The sequence below is a fragment of the Lepidochelys olivacea genome, assembly GCF_965140295.1.
Source record: "Lepidochelys olivacea isolate rLepOli2 genome assembly, chromosome: 2".
Classification (NCBI taxonomy): domain Eukaryota; kingdom Metazoa; phylum Chordata; order Testudines; family Cheloniidae; genus Lepidochelys; species Lepidochelys olivacea.
In genome coordinates this window covers 205884150-205898005 of record NC_140412.1, presented here as the reverse complement: position 1 = coordinate 205898005, position 13856 = coordinate 205884150, and the positions used below count along the sequence as shown (strand labels likewise).

General features: G+C 39.7%; 1 protein-coding gene across 5 annotated transcripts in view; it reads right to left on the bottom strand.

Annotated features, from left to right (window-relative positions):
- Positions 1–2117: 2117 nt before the first annotated feature.
- HACL1 (2-hydroxyacyl-CoA lyase 1) overlaps positions 2118–13856 on the bottom strand; it is a 33587-nt gene continuing 21848 nt past the window's right edge. For all 5 annotated transcript variants that reach the window (XM_084621176.1, XM_084621174.1, XM_084621177.1 and 2 more), the window contains 9 exons: positions 10882–11017; positions 9401–9506; positions 8302–8385; positions 7918–8019; positions 6729–6883; positions 5002–5160; positions 3838–3945; positions 3310–3496; positions 2118–2926 (listed from right to left, as the gene is read on the bottom strand). In XM_084621176.1, coding sequence (XP_084477302.1) covers positions 2894–2926; positions 3310–3496; positions 3838–3945; positions 5002–5160; positions 6729–6883; positions 7918–8019; positions 8302–8385; positions 9401–9506; positions 10882–11017 — 1070 coding nt within the window. In that variant the 3' untranslated portion in view covers positions 2118–2893. The remainder of the gene's footprint in view (positions 2927–3309; positions 3497–3837; positions 3946–5001; positions 5161–6728; positions 6884–7917; positions 8020–8301; positions 8386–9400; positions 9507–10881; positions 11018–13856) is intronic.

The following is a 13856-nucleotide window of genomic DNA, read 5'->3' as shown; positions in this document are numbered from 1 at the left end:
CCCTATGCTGACCCCACCCCTTACCAAGGGACCCCACTCTGACCCTTGCCCCCAGCCAGCCCCAAACCTAACCCTACCTTTAGGCCTCCTGGTGACTGCTAATTTACCCTAATTGTGAATTTGAATGTAAAAAGTCAATGTAAGTTCATAAGATGTTCACAATAACCTAGAACAACCAATGTTGATGGGAAAAGGTACAAAAGGGAGACTCAATTAGTCCAAACAAAAAGGCCTATAGCCATAGCTCAAGGCACGCGTTGAGATCACGCTGGTAAACAAGAGAAATGTGGAACCAGAAATTAGTGAACCAAAATTGGTGTGCTGGAAACTAGCCCTAACGAGTGAGCTTCACCATCATGACTGCTATCCACGCCATCTCCTGGGACCCCAGGCCTTTGCCATCCTGATCCTGACAGATGTCCTGACCAGGCTGGGCCAGGGAGGGACCCAGATGAGATCACCATCTCCACCATCTCTGGCTGAATCCCAAACACAATCTGGGATGTGAGCTTTTCTCTCTCTCCCTGCTGTGACTAGGAAGAGACAACCAAAAGCAAGGCCCTAAACAGCCCAGTGCTGGTACAAGTTTGCCAGGACTCAGAGTGGCTGATAAGATTGTACGCTGTACCTGCGTTTCTCCAGCTGTGAGGTAGCAAGTGAGAGTCAACACCGGAGACAGAAGCTGCATTTTCTATCTTTGCTTTTCTTTTCTCTCCCCGTTTGTGCGGGTTTGTTTTATTCTGCCTTCTAGGAAACTGGATTGGACTTTAACAACAGCTCCAGATCATCTCAACTAACTTCGTCCCTTTTCTGCTAAAGGACAGTTATTAACATCTCTAATGCCATCTAAGATTGTCAAACAATGGGATTTTTCCTTCTAAAAACTCTCTCCAGCTATAAGGAAAGGGAACAAGAAATGCTGTTAAAATGAAAACCTTATTCAGTACTTTATATTTCAAAAGCTTTAATTGGTTTCCCTTCTTTCCTGTATTTTTAATAAAAGGTTACAAGGATTTTTAATGGTGTTTGCCATGGTACTAAGCAGGCTGAAATCTTTATGACAAACCTCAAACCTTGTTTAACACTGTTTAATGTTGAACAGCAACTGGGTTACATTAACACTTTTGGCCCATTTATTCCATCTAAATTAATACAACATGACCCAAACCCCAACCCTTGTTTGGGGACCCCAGCTGGCCCTAACCCTCATGCTAGCCGAGAGACCCTGCTCAGCTCCATCTCTCACCTGGCTGACCTAGCCATCCCCAACCCTCATGTTAACCAGGTCCCCATTCCAGCCCCTACCCTCATCTTAGCCCAGGTATTCCTTACCCTATCTCAGGGATCCCTGCTAACCCCAATCCTATCAATAACCCCAGACCCTCAGTCATTCCCACTCCTAACCCTAGCCCTCTGAGAGCCCCAAAATCCTAAACTTATACTGGGCCCCTGGCCATTCCCAACCCTCACCCTAACCCTACTGGTCCAAATCCCCACTGTAGCTTTGGACCCCCATGCTAGCCCCAACACTCACCCTTGCCCGGGTGCCCTCTGTGGAACCATGAGGGCTCAGAGAGCCAGTTCAGCCTGTTGATCCTGGCCCCAACCCTAGCCCAGGTCACCCTTAGATGGCTCCTACCCTAACCCTGCCTTGATTTCAGGGGCCCACTCAGCCAGCCCCAACCCTGACATTAGTTTTGGGCATTCTCAGCTGGCCACAAACATAACCACAACCCTAATCAGGGGGCAACCCTCAGCCAGCTGGCGCTGGCCCCATCTCTAGCCCAGAGGCCCCCCTCAGCTGGGCTCAACCCTAACCCCAGCCATAGCCTGTGCATCCCTTCAGCTGGCTGGCACTGGTCCAGTTTTAACCCAGGTGACACCCATAGCCAACCCCAAGTTCACCGGTCCCCTCAACTGGTCCCAACTTTGAACACTTTGCAATCTCTTGATCCTGGAATGTTTATTTCTGAATTCTTGTGCACTACTGATTTCTGCGTGATAGGTATGTGTGGGAACAAGTGGATAAGGCAGTAATTTAAGATTTTCTTTTCTGCAAGTACAGCAGGTTCCAGTTAGCAGGCTGTAGAAATTAATCCAAACAAATAAATTCAGTATTGCAGTGAAATCTGGCATTTTTTAATAAACACTTTTGAAGTTTCTGAAGTGATTCTAGGATACAAAATTGTCAATCCAAAGCCTGCATCTCTGTACAGAAAAATACAGTGCAAGAAATTAAGGGCTTAGTCCTTTTCTGACAAGACTCCCATTGAAATCAGTGGATATTTTGCTGGAGTAGAGGCTGAGCACCAACCCTGAAAGGTGCTGAGGACTGTCAACCCCAATGGACTGTGGGAATGGAAAGCAAAGATATTTAGCACCTCTAGCAGAGGATCCAACCACAAGTAAGGGACTCAGATTTGGGCTCTATAAAACAAGCTCTCTAGTAAGCAGCATGTTGGTCAAGAGGGGGAAAAAAAACCAACCCAAAAAACAAAGGACAGAAAGACTATGATTGCAAAGATTTTTCCATAAACAAATTCCCTTTCCCCTCCTAGGCCCCCCAAGGACTATGGATTTAATTGACAAGTCTGATCTGTTACATTTGTAGTAAAAAGAAAAAAATGATTTTATTATTCAAGTGTTTCTATATGATCTGGTTCATAGCCATAAAAGGAAGATTTCCGTTGAGTGGACACTGATGTACATTTAGGTGTCTCTTGTGCATATTATGATTATTTTTTTTTAAAAAAAGAAGTGAAACAAAACTAGGATTTCACACACTTATGTAAATAATTATAAAATATAGCTTTAGCAGTTTTACTCCTGGAAAATGATTTAGTTTGGCTGAAGCAGATGTATTGGCTAGGATTATTGCGCTCTGTATCTCCTGTTACATATTAGAACGAGTCAGCCAGTGAAAATCCTGGAAACAAAAAAACAGAAACAAAACAGATAGGTGGAGTAGAATGCAAACATGTATTTACTAACATACAATCCTGCCCTTGTGGAATTGTGTAACACTGCTTATGAAAATATCATTTTATTCTCAATTTCTTTGGTAGGAGCACAGAGAAAGGATTTTTGATACTGTGACAACACTCATAACAAAATTGTCAATAAATAAGGACAATTAGGAAAATGGTGAAGTCAAAGGCCCTGATATGACAAAGAGCTGAGCATGTGGGGATCCCTGCATCTCCATAGAGCCTCGCTGCTGACCAGCAATCTCTCCCCATGTCTCAACAGAGGTTCAGGAGGATACAGGGGGTCTGTCCATCAGAGCCTGAGAAAAATGAAAACACGTACCTGCTGTTTTCTGTCAGATTGTGGGTTGATCATTACATTGATAAGGGAAGGCACTTGCTTCTCTGCCAGGCTTGCTTTCAGGGCATTTTGAAGTTCCTCTGGTGTTTTTACAAAGTATCCTTTACCCCCAAATGCAGACATAATCTGCTCATAGTGAGAATTTGGCAGGAGACAAACAGGTGGTGCACTGAAAGAAGCAAAGAGGTTTATGGTACATAGAGTTAAAATTGCAAGAATGACCAACTAGGATTATGCCAATTTTAGTACTTTTAAATGGTCATTATGCTGGCTCTCTAAGTTTCTCCTATGCTTGTGGGACACGTAATTCAGTTCCTATGAACTTAGTTGTGTTTAACTGGGCATGGTGATTGTGTAAAGGTAGACTTGTTGCCAATTAGTTACTGATCTGACACCGCAAAGCTTTTCACTTCAGCTTTTAGACTAGAACAGAAAATACTAGCCACGGATAAAAAGACCCTCTTGGTTGCTTCTCAGTTAATTAAAAGCACATAGGTTAGAGGTACTCACCACACAGTTGGTTCTCTAGACTTTAACATCTCCTTCCAGGTATCTGCATCCAAACCACGGTATATCCCATTGTTGTTTACTACGATAATTACAACTGACAAGTTATACCTGCAACCATTCATAAATAAAAGAATGATCATGGGAGAAATTCTAAAGAATTGCATCTTTCTGTGAAGCGCTAAAGGGACACTCTACCAAAAAGAATCACTTCTGAATGAAAGTTCTTATACCTACTATTGTTAAAAGTGTCATAGATTCACAGGGTCTGGTCTATGCTCTGGCCTCTAACCAGACTCCTGGGAATGACCCCTTTAGCATGTTGGACCCAGAGTGATCCACAGGGGTAGGCCTATGGCCACCATGACTCGCAAACTAGCCCTTTGGGCTCCAACAATTCCCCCCCTCATCTCTCTCCATGGCTCTCTGTGGCGAGTCCAGATGAACCACACGTCTGAGAGAGACTTAGTCACCTCACTCCCATTCGGGGCGCAATGCTTTTCATTAAGTATCTGCAGCCTATACCAGGCAGCCTTTGGATAACAAGGGGATCTTTATTATCACCTGGAATCTAGAATCTGTAAATCTTTAGGTTCGCATGATAATGGTAGGCTTAGTACAGAGTTCATATTGGTGGAAGCCATGGCTTTGCTATGCCCTCTTTCTCTCAGCTCCATCTTCGCGTGCCCCACTGTCCGGCTACCTCCTCTCCCTTTGCTTTCCTGCTAGGGCTTTTGCCCTGCTTCCCTGCAGAGAGATGGTGGTGGTGCTGGGAAATAACTTGCTCTAAAGAGTTAACGTTCAGTCATTAAGGCTTCCATTCAAATGTGTTGATCCCAGCCCAGACAATCCTAGTGGCTATACTTCTCAAATACCTAGGCTGATCTCCCATCTCCCCTTCCCTCCACAAGAGGAAGCAATGCCAAAGGGATAGACACAGAGTCAGACACATAGTTTATAAACATATTAGAAAAATTCCCCCATTTGTCACAACAAGTAGCACCTAATATTAGTAAGACAAAATATTTTTCTATATTTTTTCAGTTTGTTTTCTTTGTGCATTTAACTGCACTTTGTGTACAGCCAGTTTCCCTGATCTGGATAGTCTGTCAGTTAGACAGGGATAATAAATTAAGATGGTTTACTTGATCAAAAACTTTTTTTTACCTGCAAATAGTTTCCACTTCCATGCCAGAAAATCCAAAAGCACTGTCTCCTTCTACACAGATCACTCGCCGTTCAGGTGTCTGATCTTTAGCCACCATTGCAGCAGCTATAGCAAATCCTAGCCCAACTCCCATTGCTCCAAATGTACCAGCATCAAGTCTACAGATAGAAAGTAAAATTATTGCCTCTTTCTTCACTGCATTATTTTTCCTGTACAGCCAGGCAAACAGCTCTCAACTTGTCCATGACAGTTTGTTCTTGGCTTGTAGTAATTTTGATATAACCCAACTACTTATAAAACAATATCTGGATAGTAAAAAGGCATTTGACACTTGTATTGCTATATTGCACAACATGTGTCTAAATAGGCGCGGTTCTCATATAAGAATCTGATCAAGATTTCATAATACTCTAATGAACACACATATAATGGAACTTTTAAAAAATTAGTTGACTGGAATAAGAGATGCTTACATACTACCAATTACAATGTACTATATTCCTGATTGCCTTCAGTCTGAATTGTACTGGTAATTCAAGACATCTAATTAATATGTGCTCAGATGTTTCAAGTGGTAGTAAAATAGTTATTCTATTGAGTGTTGCATCCCAAAGGTCAAATTAAGAGGGTACATGAAATCTTTTCTCCATTTAACTCCCTGGAAATCCAACTAGAAGCCTGAAAAATTTCAGGCAAATAATGCTATTCAAATTCCAGTCTTCAGGTTCAACTTTTTGAAATCAAATTGCAAGCTGTAATTAAATAAGACCATTTCAACCAGGCAAATGCAAAATACATTTTAAAAAAAGCACAATTATAGGCTTAACTTTTCAGATTCGCCCTCTTATGTGCACAAGGCTATGTGCAAAGAAAAAAGCATCAGAGTCACCGTGCCAGCCTTTTAAAAATAAATATATTCCCACAGTTAATTTTAAATTAACTTTATTTCATCTCAAATATGTTGTGAGGTTCATTTGTTACCTATCATGCTTTTTTCAAAAGGAGGTTCTAGACTCCACAATCAGATCTGAAGGGTCACCTCAGCAAAGATTGTCCAGTTTTCTCTCATACAATCTAATAAATACAGACTAGCTCTAATTTACAGTCATTCTGTAATAGCTGGCTTTAAGAGTCACAAATCAGAACGTCAGAATTTGTACGTCTACATTTAGGCACCTGAACTCCTATGTAGAGGCCCAATATATGGCCTTTTTCCAAAGATGCGGAACACGTGTGTCTCCCATTGATTTTAAGGGGATTCTGCATTACAGCAACTTTGTGTGTGTGAATCTGCTTGCAGGATAGGACCCTAACCTATTTATTTTAAAAAATTTAAGTAAGTCCTAACATTTTAGGTACAGATTCACATACCAAGTATGGGACTCAATAATATACTTCCATCCCAAAAAGAACTGAGATCTCTGCTAAATAACTTTCACCCGTTTGAAATATGGCCATTTATTACCATTGTACTATTTGCTGAAGTCCCACACAAATCAACGTGTATTCGGTATAAAAATCAATGACAGGGTATGACCAAAAGGGATAAAGGTAAGTTGCCTTAACAAGAACAAACCCACCCCAAAGACACATTATACATTTACTTTACTTAAATAACTTTTTTATTTAAAAAAAAGACACGGAGCCAGTAATTTATAACCCAACTACATGGAAACAAACATATGCACATAATTGTTGCATCATGGCAACAGAGCAAATACTTTACCTGTGGCGAGGATGATAGTTTGGAAGCATAGTACGTCCAATGTCCATAGTATTAGCTCCCTCACTAACCAGAATGCAATCCCTGGGTAACAGTTCTCTGACATGATGGAATACTGTATAATAATTCATAGGCAGGGATTTTTGTAATGCCAATGCCTTTAAAAAAAGAGACTATAAATCATTTCTATACGTACTGCTTAGCATAAGGGCAATGTGCAATGCCATGTGTGAATATTACCACTGAAGTCAGGGACTATTCTCCTGAGAAAGGGTTGCAGAACTAGACTTCCTCCCAATGGCTGAGATCATCAGAGTCACTTTTGCTGACAGTGCCTTTGTAATTCTGAAGAGAGGCCATTTTCAGCAGAGATTCCCTCAGGTGTGCAACCTGCTCCCTCTGGTGGTGTGCCATCGTCAACAGTTTATTGACATTCAGAGCAACGAGCAAGGCACCTCAGCTCACCATTATTATTACTATTTATTATCTGTATTGCCATGCACCCACTCATGGGCCAGAACCCCATCGTGCTAGCTGCTGTTCAAATGGAGTAAAAATGTTCGACTATTTCTAATCGCAGGTGAGCTGTGTCATTTGTGTGTTGGGATGGTTCAGGAACAGCCCCTGTTTGTGCTGTCACTGAGAGGAGTCTAATTTAGGCTCCAATCCTGCTGACACATATGGGCTTAACTTTCCAGGCCTGAACAGTCCAATTCATATGCAGAAATTTAAGCACATCCGTAAGTATTTGTAAGAAAGGGGCCTTAATGTGTCACAATAACTGGCACATACAAATCCATAAAATAAAATAAAAATAAAGGATCTACCTGAGCAAAACTGAGCTGTCATATGCTAAGAGTAACACCACATCACTTGAAAATCAATTCTGTTACCATATCATCTTCTACACAAGGGCTTCCTTCTGGCACTATGGTCCTGATCCAAAGCCCAATGACTTCAATGGGGTTTGGATGACAATTAGCTCTTAAGCCCAGTCTGTCCATACAGCAGATAAATCTGAACACAGTAAGCCTACAGGAGTCTTCTGAAACATTTTGATACCATTCAGAATTTAGCAACCTGAAAGTTCCGATTAGTTAGGGAGACTTAACTACAATACTGACAGGGATATGATTGATACTCTTTGTCCAGAAAAGGATCAAAAGCCACTTTTACTGAGCCATAGTATTACCTTGGATGTTTCTTCATTGCTCTTCATTTTCTCTCTTAATCCCTTCCACCACTCCGAATAAGAAGGATATTTCCATTCCATTAGAACAAGTTGTTCTAAAAGCTAAAACAACACACACAAACACACAGACAAAAAATTTATCCTCTTTCAAAACAACATAAACCTCAGAATAATTTCTTCAAGAAAATCTAACATTCATAAACCAAGATCCCAGCACAATACTACATCTACTTTTAAATTTAAATTTTGGATTAGATACTGGATGCACAGCATAAATATACTGCATGAAAAAAAAATACTTTTCCTAGAACTGTTTTTTTTTTTTTATAATTTACTCTCTTTCTACAAGTCAAAGAAAGTTATAAACACCTTGCATTACATTACCTGCTCAGTCACGGCATTTATGTCACCTAATAAATGTGCAGCAGGTCTCACGTTATTCCCCAGCTCTTCTGCACAAATATCAACCTATTTTAAAAAAAAAATAGGTTTTAGACAAAAGAACACTGAATCAATTAGAAATATTTTTAAGTCAATACGACTTACACTGTAAAATAGAAGAGTATTTTCTAACAACCTCATTAGTCCTCACTTTGGCTTTAAGAGTAATTTCCTCTAATCTTTACTGGAAGTGCTATTCAAGAGATGATTTACTCCAAGTAAAAACCTACTGTACATACTCATTTTCAGACATTCATTTGTACCCTTAGCACCGACTTACTGCTTCTGTTATACCTCCGACACACCGTACTATATATAACTTTGTTACTACTAGTGTGAAGAGCTCTAGTCAAAGAGTGGACACCTTTGGAGGAGACCAGATGAGGACTTATGTTTCAGACTACTGAAAGCCAGCTAATCAGAGAGCAGAACTGACTGTTGCCCTTGGACACATGGTTTACAATATTTTGAAATGGGGGAGGGGTAAAATTGTGTTTATATCCTACCCTTCCTAATACAGACAGTTTGCCAGAAGTATTCAGTTGTTAAGTAGCCTTTCCTCCTCTACTCTCATTGTTTCTAAGTGGTCAGGCTCGGATAGTGAGCAGCAAGATCTTGCTTGCTTTGACTGTAAATACAAGATAATGTTTTTAAAGGATCCTACTGAGAGAGGGATCCATTATTATGAACAATTCCACAATTTCATAACTCTTTGTTTCTGACCAAGGAAATTATAGTCCTATACATGGTTCATATGCATTATGGGCCCAATCTTTGGGCTATTGCACTGAATAGGAGCTTTGCCATTAATTCAGTGGGAGCAGCATCAAGTCCTATATGCTCGGAATAACATTATATTGATTTTGAAAATATCAAGGGAATTAAAAACAAATAAAAACAGTTATTTTGGAGAACTACAGTGATCACATGCATTGTACTGCACTGTCAATATGACAAAGATCATCACATGAAAGAGCAGCTTATTACAGAGAGAGAGAGCTAACCTACAGAGGGTGCTGTTCAAATTATTTTCCTAGATTACCTGGATAATCTTTACATCTGGTCGAAATCTTGGTGGAAGTCCAAAGTGCAAAATCCAGTTCAACCTGGCACCAAACAATATTATTACATCAGCATGTTGCAATGCCCTAATAATGGAAAACAAGAGAAAAACATGAAATGTAAATATTTTTTATATTTAATTGCTTTTCAAAAATGGCAATAGTTCCAGATAGCACAGCAGCCCTATCATTTAGGAGAATAAAATAACAAATCTTGCTTCCCTCCAGTCTATATTTGTTTAGCTCAGCAAGCTAAAAATCTTTTATACAAACTGTCTCTTTAGTTTATATAAGCAGAAGATTTTCTGAATTTCCAAATAAAGCACTAAGTTCTTTCTAAAACAGCATTCATTTTGTGAAAGTAAATATTATTAGAGCAAAAAACAAATAAACAAAAACTCTACTTTAACAGAATTCTGAGGTAGCAAAGTCAAGTACTCAAAAATTAGAAAATACCAGAATGAAGGTTGACCACGCAACCAAGGTGACCAGATGTCCCGATTTTATAGGGACAGTTCTGATATTTGGGGCTTTGTCTTATATAGGCGCCTATTACCCTCCACCCTCTGTCCTGATTTTTCATACTTGCTGTCTGGTCAGCCTACATGCAACCTTAATTCAGCCTTCTGGTGTGTATGCCCAAGGTGGCCCAGCTGCTGAGCAAAATACCTCAGGTATAGTTTTTAAGTTCTCAGATTTATTAATAACATACTCCATAATGATGACGGTATTTTGCTCAACACACAACTTTGTTTACATTTAAGTATATAGGAGTTTCAGCTGCAAAGTAAGCCCACTGTACACACATACCTACAAGTGCTCTATAAGTAAGCTCACCTTCATTTGTGGGTGACTACAATTATTTTTTTAAAACACAATCTTCAATATATGTCTCTTCAATACAATTAAAGGATTTACAGAGACCCTAGTTCAATTAAACTGGAATGTACTACAAATGATATAAAAGCGAGGCTGCATAAAGCAAAATTTGAATTGTGATACTCCATTTTATATAAACCTTTATAGCCTTAAAGGTCAGAACACTGAAAATGCCAGTAATTTTCTGCTACATGTAATGTAACTTGTTTACATACTTCATTTTGTGCTATAAACTACATGTTAAAAATACTATGTTGTCTGATATAGGCTTAATATTTATACAACAAAACGTAACTCAAAAGAATTCAGCCTAGCTTTTGCCAAAACTTACTAGTGACTCCCAAGCTTTCACCCCGGATTCAGTTCTAAGCAGCATTTGACACAAGCTGTGTAACGCTACTGGCTTTATCCACTGCCATAAAGCAGGGCACGAAATGCAGCTGCACTTCAACTTTTTTTTGCTTTTTGTGTTAGGCCTTCCACAGTATCTGTAACATATTGCAATTTGCTGTATCTTTAATGGTATGTTCCTATTAGTTTCCCAGAAGATAGGATTGGAAGCAAAGCCTTGGTTTATACTGACCTGGATCTGGCTGCAGCTACACAGTTTGGATGGTTGTCAGGAACAACCCCTTTTCCCATTGGGGTAGGCAAAAATGGTAGCCCGCATTGGTCCACCAACTTTCTGATGCTGTTTTCAGCACGTGAATAAGCAGCACCTACAGGAAACAAAGTATAAAGAAGGGTTTAATGTGATCTCTAATTATGTCTTTTCATGGCCTCATTTAAACAAGGTGCTTAAGTAAGGGCTTATCTTCAAGCATGTGAGTGAATAGTCCCACTGATTTAGAAATACTTATATGCTTAAAATTACAAATATGCTTAAATGTTTCTCTAAAACAGGAGAACAGTGTGATCTCTAAAACATATACTCTTCAATTAACCTAAATCATCATATTATATAGATGGGGCTGGTAGCACTGCCTATTATTAAGACAGCCTGACACTTCCCATTATAAAACCCTGTTTTCAGTTGCTTGTAACTTGCCAAACGTTAACTGTTTGGCTGAGACTTTCCATGGCAGGTGTCTGCCACAGGCAGGATGTGTTCAGAAAAATTTCCACCAAAATGGTTTAGCTGTTTCTGATAAAGAGGTTGGGGAAAAACACATTGTTTTGCCTATGGTATAAAATTCTGGCAATCCTTTCTCTGAGAAGTTTAGCACCCCTGTGATTTGGCACAGGAAAGAGATAGGACTGGGACACGGTCACATTGCAGGGAACGGGGCAGAAGGGGTCAAAAACTTGGGGTGTAGAAGCAGAAGAATCTGTTCCCACTAGAGCACACTCCTCTCCAGAGCCTGGAATGGAACCTAGGATTCATGAGTCTCATCATTCCTCTGCTGCCAACAAGCATCTGTGAAATCCATTGCAAACTGTGCGTCTCATCTGGTCCACACAGAGAATGATAATCTACTATTGCTATAGTTATTCCATTAGCTCAAGTGGAGGAGGTCTCTGCTGTAAATCTAAAGGTTCTAACCCTGCTCATGAACCACATGTATGTCAACATGATGGAATTTCTGTTTTTCAATTTGTTTTTTAAATACTTAGGAAATTACGCACACAAAAACTATGTTAACAGAAAATTACGGTTGCAAGGTCAAGCACTGGAAAGTTAGGAAATAGCAGAATTAACGTTGTCTGTACAGCCCCCCGCAATGTGTATGCATTACGATGAAGTATTTAACAACAAGATCACATGCTATTTTTTCCACCACACCAATGTCAGTCAGTGCACAAAATGAATAGTGCATAGTTGCTCATTAAGTGAGCACCATTTTATTTTCTCCTCACTGTTCAATGTGTGGTCCTAATCCTTATATACTGTACACTATTCAAACCAGACTCTGAAAACAGATTACTTTCCCAATGGGTTTTTCTATGGTGCTTGTTACTATAGTTTCTGAGTGTTTTACAAACACTACTTTATTTTCACAGTAAGATGGAAGGGTTTTATTCTCATTTTAAAGACTGGTATCTGAGATCACAGACATTAAAGGTCAATAGAATCCACTAATTTTGGGTGCCCACTTTGAAGCACCTGGGACTTGATTTTTTCAGAGTATATAGCACTTCATATATTCAAAGCACAGCTCCCATTGACTTCAGCTGCAGCTGTAAATGCTCAGCACTTCTCAAATCAGATTTCAGGATCTCAAGTCAGGCACCCAGAAAATGAAAGACACATAATTATTGACCATCTGTGAAAAGTTTTTTTTAAGTGACCTGCGTAGGATCACGTAGGAACTCTGTAGCAGAGGCAGGGATAGATTCCAGTTCCCCAGGGTAGCATTCAACTGCCTTAATCATGAGACCATCCTTTCTCTTCTTGCAATCCCCTGCCTCATTCACCACACACCTTCCAACTTCTGCAACAAAAGAGGCAGCGGGCCTACAGATAACGGCACTGTTCTTCACTACACAGCCCTGATTCATTCCCAGGTCTGTCCTATGCACTGAATGAGCGTTAAAAAAAAAAAAAAAGTATACGATCATGTAATTAACAACTGTATCATAATGCGCACACACAAGGGGCCTGAATTAAGGATGCACAGGTAATCTTGATTCTGGCATTTCTTTCAAGTACTTGATTTTTCAACCTTGATAATGGCCTTTTAACATTGAGTTTTTGTGTGTAACATAGTAATTTGTGTGTCATGCTTTACACTGAAGCAGCTAAAGACACCTTTACCTAACAGGAATTATGAGGTCTCCCAATGACCGAAGCTTGGAAATAAGGGCGCTAGACATTTAGCATACACAGTAGAAAGCACTGCAATTAAAATATTTGAAAAGTGACTTTAGGGTCTCTCTTGGGTTTTAATCAGACCATCTCCTAAGCACTTGAATGGACGTGCCAACAAAAGCGCTCTGATTATTTAGTCATCTGCAAGATCTTGACTACTAGAAAACAAGTCCAATTTTAGAGGACTGGAGAACTCTGGTGATTGGTAGGAAGAACATAAAAATTGTTCTAGTGGATCAGATTCGTGGTCCATCTAGTCTAATACCTTGTTTCTAACAAAGGTGATCATCAGGTGCTTCAGAGAAAGGTGCAAGAAGTCCCATAATAAGCAGATGTGGGATAATTTGACCCCAAAGAGGATAATTGGCTTAAAACCTGAAGAATGAGGTTTTATATCCTTAGCAAATTTTTTGCTAGCATTGAACAACAACAATTCTGGATATGTATGTTATCCATACAAATGTCCAATTTCTCTTTGAATTTTGCTGTATTTTTGGCTTCAGCAACATCCTGTGGCAATGAGTTCTGCGGTCTAATTACGCATTGTGTGGAAAAAAGTATTTCCTTACATCAGTTTCAAATGTCCCACTATTCAATTTCATTGAATATCCCTTTGGTCTTGTGTTACAGAACAGGGAGAAGAGATGCTCCTAATTTACCTTCTCTATACAATTCATTATTTTATATACTCTTATCATGTCACATATTTGTCTCCATTCTATGAGTAAACAATCCAAAATTTTTCAATT